Source organism: Electrona antarctica (assembly GCF_951216825.1).
Source record: "Electrona antarctica genome assembly, chromosome: 5".
NCBI classification, from domain to species: Eukaryota; Metazoa; Chordata; class Actinopteri; order Myctophiformes; family Myctophidae; genus Electrona; species Electrona antarctica.
In genome coordinates this window covers 57,821,573-57,834,753 of record NC_136810.1, presented here as the reverse complement: position 1 = coordinate 57,834,753, position 13,181 = coordinate 57,821,573, and the positions used below count along the sequence as shown (strand labels likewise).

General features: G+C 41.0%; 1 protein-coding gene across 1 annotated transcript in view; it reads left to right on the top strand.

Annotated features, from left to right (window-relative positions):
- The window catches only part of LOC306923544 (mitochondrial inner membrane m-AAA protease component AFG3L1-like), a 37,249-nt gene that overhangs the window by 13,590 nt on the left and 10,478 nt on the right, over positions 1 to 13,181 (top strand). The window contains exons 8-12 of the mRNA XM_079501714.1: positions 2,400 to 2,537; positions 3,726 to 3,879; positions 5,385 to 5,492; positions 6,415 to 6,540; positions 9,054 to 9,164. Of these exons, the coding sequence (XP_079357840.1) occupies positions 2,400 to 2,537; positions 3,726 to 3,879; positions 5,385 to 5,492; positions 6,415 to 6,540; positions 9,054 to 9,164 (637 nt within the window). The remainder of the gene's footprint in view (positions 1 to 2,399; positions 2,538 to 3,725; positions 3,880 to 5,384; positions 5,493 to 6,414; positions 6,541 to 9,053; positions 9,165 to 13,181) is intronic.

Genomic DNA, 13,181 nt, shown 5'->3' with positions numbered 1-13,181 from the left:
GGTCTATTAGAGTAATGTTAACTCTATAGACGCATACAAAACACCTGAGGGTCTATTAGAGTAATGTTAACTCCATAGACACATACAAAACACCTGGGGGTCTATTAGAGTAATGTTAACTCTATAGACACATACAAAACACCTGGGGGTCTATTAGAGTAATGTTAACTCCATAGACGCATACAAAACACCTGGGGGTCTATTAGAGTAATGTTAACTCCATAGACACATACAAAACACCTGGGGGTCTATTAGAGTAATGTTAACTCCATAGACACATACAAAACACCTGGGGGTCTATTAGAGTAATGTTAACTCCATAGACGCATACAAAACACCTGAGGGTCTATTAGAGAAATTCATGTTAAATGGTAAATGGTGCATTTATATTGCGCCTTTTATCCAAGGCGCTTTACATAGATTGCATCAATTCACCCATTCACACACACATTCATACACCGATGGCGGCAGAAACCATGCAAGGCACTAGCCAGCACATCGGGAGCAATTAGGGGTTCAGTGTCTTGCTCAAGGACACTTCGACACTAACTCTGGGGGAGCCGGGGTTCGAACAGGCAACCTTGCGGTTACCATCCAGCCACTCTACCCCTGAGCCACCGCCGCCCATGTTAACTCCATAGACACATACAAAACACCTGAGGGTCTATTAGAGTCAGGTCTGGTTAAAATAAAAAATGACACGGATGCTCTCCCGTTTATAAGGGGTAACACGGCGGCCATTTGGCAATACAACACACATGCCAAGTTTAAGGTTGATTGGTCGTACGGTCCTTGAGGTGCATTAAGGACAGGCACACAGTCAGAAACACACACACTCAGAGATTCTGTGCATTTATAGGTACAGATAGAGCCGCGCAAACGGAAATATGGACATTAGTGCGTAAAGAGTCAAGTGCAGAAACGGGGAGTAGGTGTGTGTGTTAACCCATTTTGGACTGACATTGAAATAAATAAAAAGTCTTCTGAAAGAATATTATATTCAAAGATTTGTGCTCATAGCTCGTAGCGCGCAGCTTGGTAGACCTGCTATTTTTCAATAGCTAAATAATGCTTAGTTAAAACTCCAAAACGGGTTCCCGTCCAGAATGGGTTAATGTGTAGGCTCGGGGAGAGATATATTAACCCATTTAGACCCGAGGACGATTCTACAAATGTCTTCTAAATGCTGACAGTTTTCTGAAATAATTATTTTCACGATTTTTCAAAAATAGCAGACCTACAAGCTCGGCTATGAGCTTGTAGATCTGCTATTTTTCAATAGCTAAATTATAACATAATGTTTAACCCATTTAGGCCTGAGGCCGATTCTAAAAACGCCTCTAAATCCTGACCTAAGGTTTCTGAAAAAGGTCAAATATTTATATAGCAGCATCAATTTTTTTAATTTTTTTAATACTGTACATACTGTACAGAACCCCAAAATGGGTTCCCGGCCTGAGGGGGTAAAACACCAAAAGGGGTTCCTGCCCAGAATGGGTTAAAACACCAAAAGGGGTTCCCGCCCAAAATGGGTTTTAACTCATATCTTTGCTTCTGATGGTCCCTGGCTGGAACAACATATTTTCAGATTGGGGTCGGGCCGCCAATTACATTATCATTCTTGGTGTCCTTGACATGAAATGGTTTGAGAAATATTGATGTAGAAACATGGGGTTTTCAGAAAACTGTCATGATTTAGCAGATATTTGTATATATCGGCTACTCAAAGCTTAATGTGTCGTTTGTCCTGCACCTGGTCACAAATGGATGGATGTGCGTGCACAGTGCACACCAGTGACGTAGAGTCTGCGGGGCGGCACGGGCCCCCATGAGGATTATGAAAACTATTCGTCCCTGGTGCACACTATCCTTTCTACGCATCCTTGTTTGAGAAGAACCACTGATTGAAGCGTCCAAAGTGGGGTCGTATAACGGCAGATGATAGAGAGAGAGAGAAGAGGACGTAGAGATGTCCCGATACTGTATCGGTATCGAGGGGGGAAAGTATCGGATCGGCCCTTATTTGTCATATGGGGTCATATCGGTATCGGTGAATATGCCAGTCTAACCACCGATCCGACACAGGGGTAAGGGGTCGACACTATGGCAGGTAAATAAAATGTCGGGACATGTGGAGTTTGCTTTGGAGTTGCCCAAACTGCAAGTGCACATTTGAGTGAGGAGTCTGCTATAAATACAACACTATATATATATATATATATATATATAGCTAGATAGCTATAAACACAACACATCACGACACTGGTATCGGTATTCAGTATCGTTATCGGCTAACACAGAAATTGAGGTATCGGATCGGAAAGGGAAAAAAGTGTATCGGTATCTGGGACATCCCTATATAGAGAACCATACATGTTTCCGTCCGTCCGTGCCCACAGGGAGCCGTGCTGTCCGGACCCCCGGGAACGGGGAAGACCCTGCTGGCCAAGGCCACCGCCGGAGAGGCCAACGTCCCCTTCATCACCGTCAACGGCTCGGAGTTCCTGGAGATGTTCGTCGGCGTCGGTCCGGCCAGGGTGAGTTCCTCCTGGAGATGTATATACCAGTGTTGTTGTTTTTTGGCAGCAAGTTTTGATTTTAGTTTCAGTCGTAGTTTCTTGAATAGTTTTCTTCATTTAGTTTTAGTTACATTTTAGTCACCCGAAATGTTTTAGTGTTGGTCACATTTTAGTCGACTAAATATCATACGATTTTAGTCTAAATCCACAGTTGATTTAGTCGAACAAAATGTGTTTTGGCGGGCTTTGATGCCGTCGTAATGACTGATTTTATGCTTGCTGAAAATAGCAGATCTGCACGCTCGGCAAGAAAGCCTATGGCTTGTTTCCATTGGGGTCCTTCATATTCAATTCATCAGAACATTTAATGAAAAAATACACAGTAATATGTTAGAAAACATATAAATGGTTGCTGGTTATTTTTATTTTAGGGATGCACGATTAATTGGTAGCATAATCGGAATAGGCCATAAAAATGCCATATCGGTATCGGAGCGGTCTCAAAATAATACAGATTATTTCATCGGTTTTCACCAGCAAAAAATTAAAATAAATTTTAAACAATTCTACATTTACTTTGTGTACTCATCTCATTCAGTACTAGGGTCATTCAGTTATGAAAACAGACACTTGGAAAAGAGTATAGGCTATTTATTGATTGATTGAATACTTCATTAACAGGCCAATAAGCCCCTATAGGGCCTAGGCTTTTTTCCATCGTGGTCCTCTGTATAATATCGGAATCGGTCAGAATCGGTATCGGCAGACATGACCCTGCAAATAATCGGTCATAGATCGGTCATAATTTCATAATCGTGCACCCCTAATTTATTTATTTTGCCGTTATCCGAGTGGAGAACATTGTAACTTTTGCATTTTGAAAGTGTCATCAATTAGTATTACTAGCCCTTACCCGTTGTGAGATATTCCCCCCCACCCCCGCCGGGGGTACTGCGCCCTGGGTGCGTTTTTTAATTCACTAATAAATTCATTATTAATCATTAATGTGTAAAATCAAAAAAAGGGCTTCGTTAAGACCTGGTGAGGAGATACGGTGGTGTTTCTGACACACATTCATTCATTCATTCAGACAGACAGATGATATAGTATGATGATGATTATAGTATGATGATGATGATTACTAGTCTTTATTATGATTGTGATATTTTTTCCTTCCTTCTCCTTCCATTAACCGTCCCTTATAAGGTCAGGGACATGTTTGCCATGGCGAGGAAGAACGCCCCGTGCATCCTCTTCATCGACGAGATCGACGCGGTGGGACGGAAGAGAGGCGGCGGGAACTTTGGAGGTCAGAGTGAACAGGAAAACACTCTCAACCAGCTGCTGGTGGAGATGGACGGTGAGTTGTTGTTTTTGGCAGCACATTTTGATTTTATTCTTAGGCCCTCATTTATCAATTGAGTGTAAATTCTGCCCCAAATTCGGGTGTAGTTTTCGTAGTACACCCACGTCGAGTCGGCATTTATAAAGTGATCGCAAACAGCTGATTTTGTTTTCTTCTTTTTTATATGTAGCCCATACCTATAGTTTTATATAAACATTTTAGGAGTGAATACATATGTTTCGATGCCTGTGACAGCCTCTCAGCTGGTCAAACAATGCTGCTCCGCTGTTCTACGACAGAAAAACAGGTGAGGACAAAGCGTACGACAGCTCCCGACCAGACGTGATTTTTGTCTTGGCACAAGTTCAAATTCATGCTTTGGCGCAAATGATAAATGCCGAAAGTTGCGGTAATTTCGGCGTACACCCATATTTTGGCGTACGCACGGTTGATAAATGAGGGCCTTAGTCTCTTCATTTAGTTTTAGTCACCTGGAATGTTTTAGTGTTAGTCTAGTTTTAGTCGACTAAATGTACAGTTGGTTTTGTCGACTGAAATGGGTTTTGGACGGCCTTGATGCGTTGTGAGCTTGTAGATCTGCTATTTTCAGCATGCAAACGGGTGTAAAATCACTTATACTGGATCTCTTGTCCACTAGTCCCTTCCTAACATTTTAGTCTAGTTTTTTTTTTTGTTGACGAAATTGTCAAAATGTCAATATATTTAGTCTTAGTTTTAGTCATCATAGCTTAGTTTTCGTCAGTGAAAAAAGGTAGTCGACGAACATTTTTTGTCTTAGTTTTAGACAAAAACAACACTGGTTTAGACTAAACGGTAAATATGAAAGCATAAAGCTGCCAAAATTCAAATGAAATGGCAAATTATGAAAAGTGAATTATAATAACATTTCTTGAGACAAAAATTAATCTAAAATGCAATAGCATTTAATTTACATTTAATCTACAGATGTGCTCATTCTTTGACACACATGTATAAATAAAAGATCATTTGATTTTAAAATTTCAAATATTAAAATGAAAATGCAATTTTGAAATTTGAAAAAGGAAATAAGAGAAATGCTTTTTAACCTTCAGATAATGAACGCATTTAAGTGAATATATATATGCAATAGCATTTACATTTCATCTCCAGGTGTGCTCATTCTATGACAGAATGAAAAAGCAAATAACATTGCATTTTCATTTTCAAATTGGCGTGTGTACGACTTGAAAATGAAAATGCAATGCGATTTGCTTTTGCTTTTGCTTTTTCATTTGGTCATAGAATGAGCACACTTGGTGATGAAGCAAAAGAAAATCACATTGCATTTTCTCAATTGACTTTTCGTATTTGACATTTAATTTGAATTTTGGCAGCTCCCAGATGGTAACTGTCATTTCTCAACCGCTTCGGACGCGGGGCGGCTCGCCGGAACCGGGCCGACACCCTGGGTGCGTTCCTGTGGGTCTGGAACTGGAAAATGTTGAGTAGTAACTAACTGTCCCAAGGTTGTTTTGCAGGGTTTAATACGGTCACTAATGTGGTGGTGCTGGCTGGAACCAACAGGCCAGACATCTTGGATCCCGCGCTCATGAGACCGGGACGCTTCGACCGGCAAATCTTCATAGGTAGGTACCCTTCCTCCTCCATGTTCAAACATTCTAAAAACTAATCTTCATAGGTAGGTACCCTTCCTCCTCCATGTTCAAACATTCTAAAAACTAATCTTCATAGGTAGGTACCCTTCCTCCTCCATGTTCAAACATTCTAAAAACAAATCTTCATAGGTAGGTACCCTTCCTCCTCCATGTTAAAACATTCTAAAAACTAATCTTCATAGGTAGGTACCCTTCCTCCTCCATGTTCAAACATTCTAAAAACTAATCTTCATAGGTAGGTACACTTCCTCCTCCATGTTCAAACATTCTAAAAACTAATCTTCATAGGTAGGTACCCTTCCTCCTCCATGTTCAAACATTCTAAAAACTAATCTTCATAGGGTAGGTACCCTTCCTCCATGTTCAAACATTCTAAAAACTAATCTTCATAGGTAGGTACACTTCCTCCTCCATGTTCAAACATTCTAAAAACAAATCTTCATAGGTAGGTACCCTTCCTTCTTGATGATAAAACATTCTAAAAACTAATCTTCATAGGTAGGTACACTTCCTCCTCCATGTTCAAACATTCTAAAAACTAATCTTCATAGGTAGGTACCCTTCCTCCATGTTCAAACATTCTAAAAACTAATCTTCATAGATATGTAGCCTTCCTTCTTGACGTTAAAACATTCTAAAAACAAATCTACATAGGTACCGTTTTTCCTTCATAATCAAATCATAGGTACTGTTCCTCCTTGACGTTAAAGCATTCTAAAAACATTGGTTTCCACCCGACGGAGACGACATTTGGCTTATTTGAATCCAAGGCCACTCAAATAAACTGTTAAAATGAAACGACTCCATACGAACTATAAACGTTTCTCTTTTTTTTGATAATGTCTAATATTAATATCCATCCACAATCTGCTTACAATGTTCTTTCTTACAGGTCCACCTGACATCAAGGGCAGAGCTTCCATTTTCAAAGTCCATTTGCGGCCAATCAAAATCGACCCCAATATGGACAGGGACGCGCTCGCCCGCAAGATGGCCGCCGCCACGCCGGGGTTCACGGGTAAGGCGAGCGAACAGTTCCTCCTCCATTTACATTTCATCATCACGTTCAAAGTCCACCCCCAACCCCAAGGAGCACAAGGAAACCATGTTATTCCAACCTATTCATTTTGATAGGTTGGAACGGCTTAGGCAGCGGTACCCAAACGTTATTGGCCGTGCACCCCCTGTTACCTCTCGACCTAGCTCAGGGCTTCTCAACCCGTGGGTCGCCAAATTATTTTAGGGGGTCCCCAAATTATTTTCAAAAAAAAAATTAAACAAAAAAAAAAAAATTCACGATTTTTCAAAAATAGCAGACCTACAAGCTCATAGCGCGCCACTCGGTGGCGCGCTATGAGCTTGTAGATCTGCTATTTTTCAATAGCTAAATTATAACAATGCTTAAAACACCAAAAGGGGTTCCCGCCCAAAATGGTTTAAGGTTATTGTAGCAGTCAATTTATATTGGGGGTCGGGAGGGGGCGGGGCGGGGGTCCCGAGACATTGCCAAAGCATTTCTGGGGGTCCCCGGCCAAAAACGTTGAGAACCCCTGACCTAGCTGATGCACCCCCCAGCGCTAAGTCTTGGCCGACAATTATTCATTTTTTAATATGATTATGGCAAATAATCACAGAATGTCACTGCACTGAGAGACATGCAGCAGCTGTATACCCCCACAGTTGCTCCATACATCAACTTACAGTGGTTTACTGGATTTTTGCCGTTTGTTCTAAATAACACCATAAAACCGCCATTAGCCTTTTCATGTCACGCACCCCCTAGAAGGCGTCCGTGCACCACAAGGGGTGCACGCACCACAGTTTGGGAACCCCTGGCTTAGGGGGTTTACAACAGAGTACAGCATCTTGCAATGGACTTGGTCTACAAGATCCCGAAATTATTTTGGGAGGCCGGAAGGCCAAAAATATTGAGAACCTCTGCCCTAAGACCTGTCAAAATACTTAATGTCAACTAAGTCCACAATCACAACACCAGAGGGAGTTCCACAAATCACGTTCAACCCAGATTCGGCTCAAACAAGGGGTTGAATCAATTTCGCTCCTATGCCACTAAAATGTAGAATGCCCTACCAACAGCCGTTAAGAAATGTGAATCCCTAGACTCCTTCAAAACCACTTACGAGCTGCAATTCGAAACGGTCCCCTGTAAGTAAAAGTCCCCCTCCTTCTCAATTTTTTCTATACTGTGCACGTTTTCAGTTTTCTTTTAACCGTGTTTTTGATGATTGTTTTGCATAGATGTGTATTTGTAGGCCTTTAAATGTTTTGATTAATTGAAAAGGGAGGACCCTCATGTAAACGAGTCTTAAAGGGATAGTTCAGATTTTTTGAACTTAAGTTGTATGAAATACTTGCCATTAATATAGTGGTTGCAACTGTATTAATTGATTGCCCGAGTCCTGTGGTGGGAGTTCTGCTCTGGTTTTGGTGAAATATCAAGTAGTTCCGGTCATTTTGTGGGGGGCACTGGGGGCCACGCAGTAAAAGTAAATTAATCCACAAAACTAACGTCATTTGTATTGTTGACCTATTTCTAAAATATTAGTGCAACTTCCGTTCTTTTTTTACCCCTCTATCACACAGAACTATGTTTTTTGTGTCCATATCACTACGCCCAAAAAATAGTTCCATGTGATAGAGGGGTCAAAGTTGAACGAAAGTCGCGCTAATATTTTAGAAATAGGTCAACAATACAAATTACGTTCGTTTTGTGGATTCATTTACTTTTACTGCGTGGCCCCAGTGCCCCCCACAAAATGACCGGAACTACTTAATATTGACCAAAACCAGAGCAGAACTCCCACCATGGGACTCGGGCAATCAATGAATACAGTTGCAACCACTATATTAATGGCAAGTATTTCATACAACTTAAGTTCAAAAAATCTGAACTATCCCTTTAAGTGTTTGTTCTGGTTTTTGAATTGACCTGTACCTTCCTTTAACCCATTTTGGGACGGGAACCCCTTTTTGGTGTTTAAGCATTATGTTATACCTTAGCTATTGAAAAATAGCAGATCTACAAGCTCATAGTGCGGCACTGGTGCCGCGCTATGAACTTCTAGGTCTGCTATTTTTGAAAAATCATGAAAATGTAGTGCAAATCTTTGAATATATATTCTTTCAGAGCGAACGTTTTTAACTCAAATCGTTGCTTCTGGGGGTTCCCTGGAACAACATATTTTCAGATGGGGGTCGGCAGGCAGTTACATAATAATCTTGGGGGTCCTTGACATGAAATAGTTTGAGAACGACATAGAAACATAGGGTTTTTCAGAAAACTGTCAGGATTTAGAAGGGATTTGTAGATTCGTCCTCTAAATGGGTTAACTGTACCCATTCTGCAATTTGTGAATAACATGTTCAATCAACTTTATTTGCTATTTACACGGATGCATAGGAGTTCTTGGAGCATCCTATCCTTGGCCACTTTCTTTCGTAACATTCATTTTCCCATGTGTTCTCCAATTTGTCTCGTAAAACGAACCGGAACGGACGGACGGACGCCAGGAGCCGACATCGCCAACGTGTGCAACGAGGCGGCGCTCATCGCCGCCAGACACCTCAACACGTCCGTCAACGCCAAGCACTTTGAGCAGGCCATCGACAGGGTCATCGGAGGTCAGTGGAAAGTAACTAGGTACTTTTACCTAAGTACTGTACTTAAGTACAATTGTGAGGTATTTGTACTTTACTTGAGTATTTCCAGTACTTGTACTTCTATACTCCACTACATCTCGGAACCAAAATTTGTACTTTTACTTCACTACAATTATTTGAAAACTTTAGTTACTAGTTACTTTGGAGATTTTAATTTTGATCAGAAAACGTACATTAACCACTTCAACCCTCAACATTTCGGCCATTTGAAATCTACGTTGCGACACATTGTGAGCTTGTAGATCGGCTATTTTCAATAGATTTTCTACACATTTTGAACTTGTGTGTAATGGGACATTCTGCAATATGAATACTTTTACTTTTAGTACTTTAAGTACATTTTGATGCCGATACTTTTGTACATTTTCAATTCCGTACTTTTACTTTACGAAGTAGTTCGAAATTGCAGTATTGGTACTTTTACTTAAGTAAAACAATTGAGTACTTTTTCCACCACTGGTGCAATATGACCTATATCGACTAAAACTGTTGACCTCATCGACTAAAACTGTGACGAAAAATGTCTGTCTGCTACCTTTTTCACTGGGGAAAACTGAATAAAAATGAAATGAAAAAACTAAGCTATGATGACTAAAAACTGAGACTAAATATATTGACAATCATTTTTCGTCAACAAATAAAACCTAGACTAAATTGTTATAGGGAGGGACTAGAGGGGAAGAGATCCAGTAGAACTAAAAGACAAGTCATTTTATGCTTGGTTGCAGTGTTGTTTTCGTCGACTAAAACTGAGACGAAAAATGTTCGTCATTTTGTGGGGGGCACTGGGGCCACGCAGTAAAAGTAAATGAATCCACAAAACGAACGTAATTTGTATTGTTGACCTATTTCTAAAATATTAGCGTGACTTTCGTTCAACTTTGACCCCTCTATCACATGGAACTATTTTTTGGGCGTAGTGATATGGACACAAAAAACATAATTCTGTGTGATAGAGGGGTAAAAAAAGAACGGAAGTTGCACTAATATTTTAGAAATGGGTCAACAATACAAATGACGTTAGTTTTGTGGATTCATTTACTTTTACTGCGTGGCCCCCAGTGCCCCCCACAAAATGACCGGAACTACTTGTAGTCTAGTCACTGGAAGGGGGTATCATGCACCCCCCGGAATTATACTTCTAATCAGTGTTTTCTTATTGGAAAAAATGTGCTGAAAATGATGAGCTATGATAAAAAGTTGTCAAAATGTCCCACCTACCTCAAAACCCCCTTTTTGGTATATGGCTCTGGCGAAATTGTGTAAAGGCAAATATTAATTCACTAAAATTACATAAATAGACATGGTGGTCTGAAATTGGTGATGGAGTATCTTGACACATAGGGGTAAGTAGCAGAACAGGATTTGGGGGGTTGCTACCATTATATTCTTAAATATGACCCACATCATCCTCAGAAACACAAAGAAATATGGTGTCCGCTTGACTAATAACAACAAAGATGGTTATTTTCCAACACATTATGGTGAGTATCACTGCCGCACTTGTATATAGAAAACTTCCCATATCCCTAAGCTTCAATTTGAGCCCAAGATAACCTTTCTATCTTGTAAATTACTCTTTCTGTCGCCAAAATTCTGAACTATACCTCAAATCGGTGAAAATTGTATATTCAGTCAGTATCAGCTATACATTTGGAATGAATGATTGAATAACTGAGTTTGAACTGACTCCACATTATGGAATATTTCTTGAATAAGCCATGTTAAAAAGTTGGCAAAGTGTCCAATCTACCATTTTTATGCAAATGAGTGTCACCATTATCAAAACAATCGATTTTCACTATATCTCAGCCAATATTGCACTTAAATGAACAAATAAGGTGTCTAGACCTATGTTTTGAGGGTCAAGGATCTCAGTGAAACTATTTTTAAAGTGACCACATGTGCCCGTGGCATGCTGGTGTATAAATCAGTGCTGCCATTACAATAAAGTCACATTTATACCAAGTAAGAGATACCAATATTGCATATAACTTTACAAATAAGGTATCTAGACAGGTGCTGTGCTTTTAAGCAAGCTTTATAATTTAGAATATACTGTAGCATAACATCACAAACTAAAAACATCCTTAGTATGAACAATAGTATACGGCAATATACACGCTATAGAATGGCCTGCAATATGCAGTACAAAATTCAAACAGTCACACAATCCTGTAACAGTATTCCATCCTATTCCTATACACACTCAAAGGCAAAAATGTAAACCGTGTACAAACAGTGACCACCCTAGCCTGCACCATAAAGAACAAAATGCACAAATGTCACATTAATCAGTCATCGTGTTCATAGAACTCATCAGTCTTTTTGTCTTCTTGTCCATGGTCTCCAATGACAAGGATTTTCATCTATCTCTGCCCTTCATATGGTTTTGTTTTACCACAATAGCTTCATTAGCTCGCTTGTATAAGGCAACACGATGGTTCTCTTCAGAGCAGAGTAGCATGGAGGAAGACGAGCCAGGTCAACTTTAGATTTAAGGAGTTTGTCATTTGCCCCCACCATTGTCCGCAGCAACTTGGCACGGGTGACGTCCACTGGGGCGGCGGTGGCTCAGGGGTAGAGTGGCTGGATGGCAACCGCAAGGTTGCCAGTTCAAACCCGGGCTCCCCCAGAGTTAGTGTTGAAGTGTCCTTGAGCAAGACACTGAACCCCTAACAGCTCCCGATGTGCAGGTTGGTGCTTTGCATGGTTTCCGCTGCCATCAGTGTATGAATGTGTGTGTGAATGGGTAAATGAAATGCACAATCTATGTAAAGCGCCTTGGATAAATGCACCATTTACCATACTGAAGACTTGCAACTCTGTCCATACAGATGAATTGCTCCAACTATACTAATTAAGGATCTGTTCCATATAGTGTAGCACAAGGCACATTTGAAGGACCCCCATAACCCTTACAGGTCCATTTGGTTCCATTTGTACATTCAGAGTTGCACACCCGTAAGGGGCCCTGCATATCAACAGCTCAGTGGCCTTGTGGTCAGAGCGTTTGCCTTGAGACTGGGAGGTCGGGGTTCGATCCCCGGCCGGGTCATACCAAAGACTCAGAAAAATGGAACCCAGTACATCCCTGCTTGTCCCTGCTTGGCACTCAGCATCAAGGGTTGGATTGGGGCAAGTCCCTGCTACATACTAGCGTCATGTCCAGGGGGTGTACTTGTACATCAAGCTGCCTCCTACTACAGAAACAGGAGATAGGCTCCTGCCTCATGGCTCTGCAAGGCTTACAGGTCCATTTGGTTCCATTCTGTACACACTGTAAAGTTACACACCCGTAAGAGGCGCTGGATATCATCAACAGCTCAGTGGCCTTGTAGTTAGAGCGTCCGCCCTGAGACTGGATGGTCAGGGGTTCGATCCCCAGCTGGGTAATACCAAAGGGTTGGATTGGGGTAAGTCCCTGCGACATACTAGTCATGTCATGTTAAGCTCCTGCCCTATGGGCCACATGGCTTGGCTTGAGCTATAGAGCTATTTGAATTGTGAGTCTTCAGTGAAATAGTGGTGGGGGCAGATGACAAACTAATTTCTAAATCTAAAGTTGACCTGGCTCGTCTTCCTCCATGCTACTCTGCTCTGAAGAGAACCACCGTGTCTTATACAAGCGAGCTGATGAAGCTTTTTTGGAAAAACCAAAACCCTATGATGAAGGGCAGGGGGGTTGAAACTAAAACGTTTTTTAATCCAGTGTGTCCTGCAGTGCAGTCCTACCAACCTCACTGGTTGATCTCCTTGACACTGTCTGGAGAGCATGGACAAGAAGCCGACGAGATAGAGGAATTGATTTAATCGGCACTGATTTGTACACCAGCATGCCACGGGCACATGTGGTCACTTTAGGAATAGTTTCACTGAGATCCTTGACCCTCAAAACATAGGTCTAGACACCTTATTTTTTCATTTAAGTGCAATATTGGCTGAGATATAGTGAAAATCGATTATTTTGATAATGGA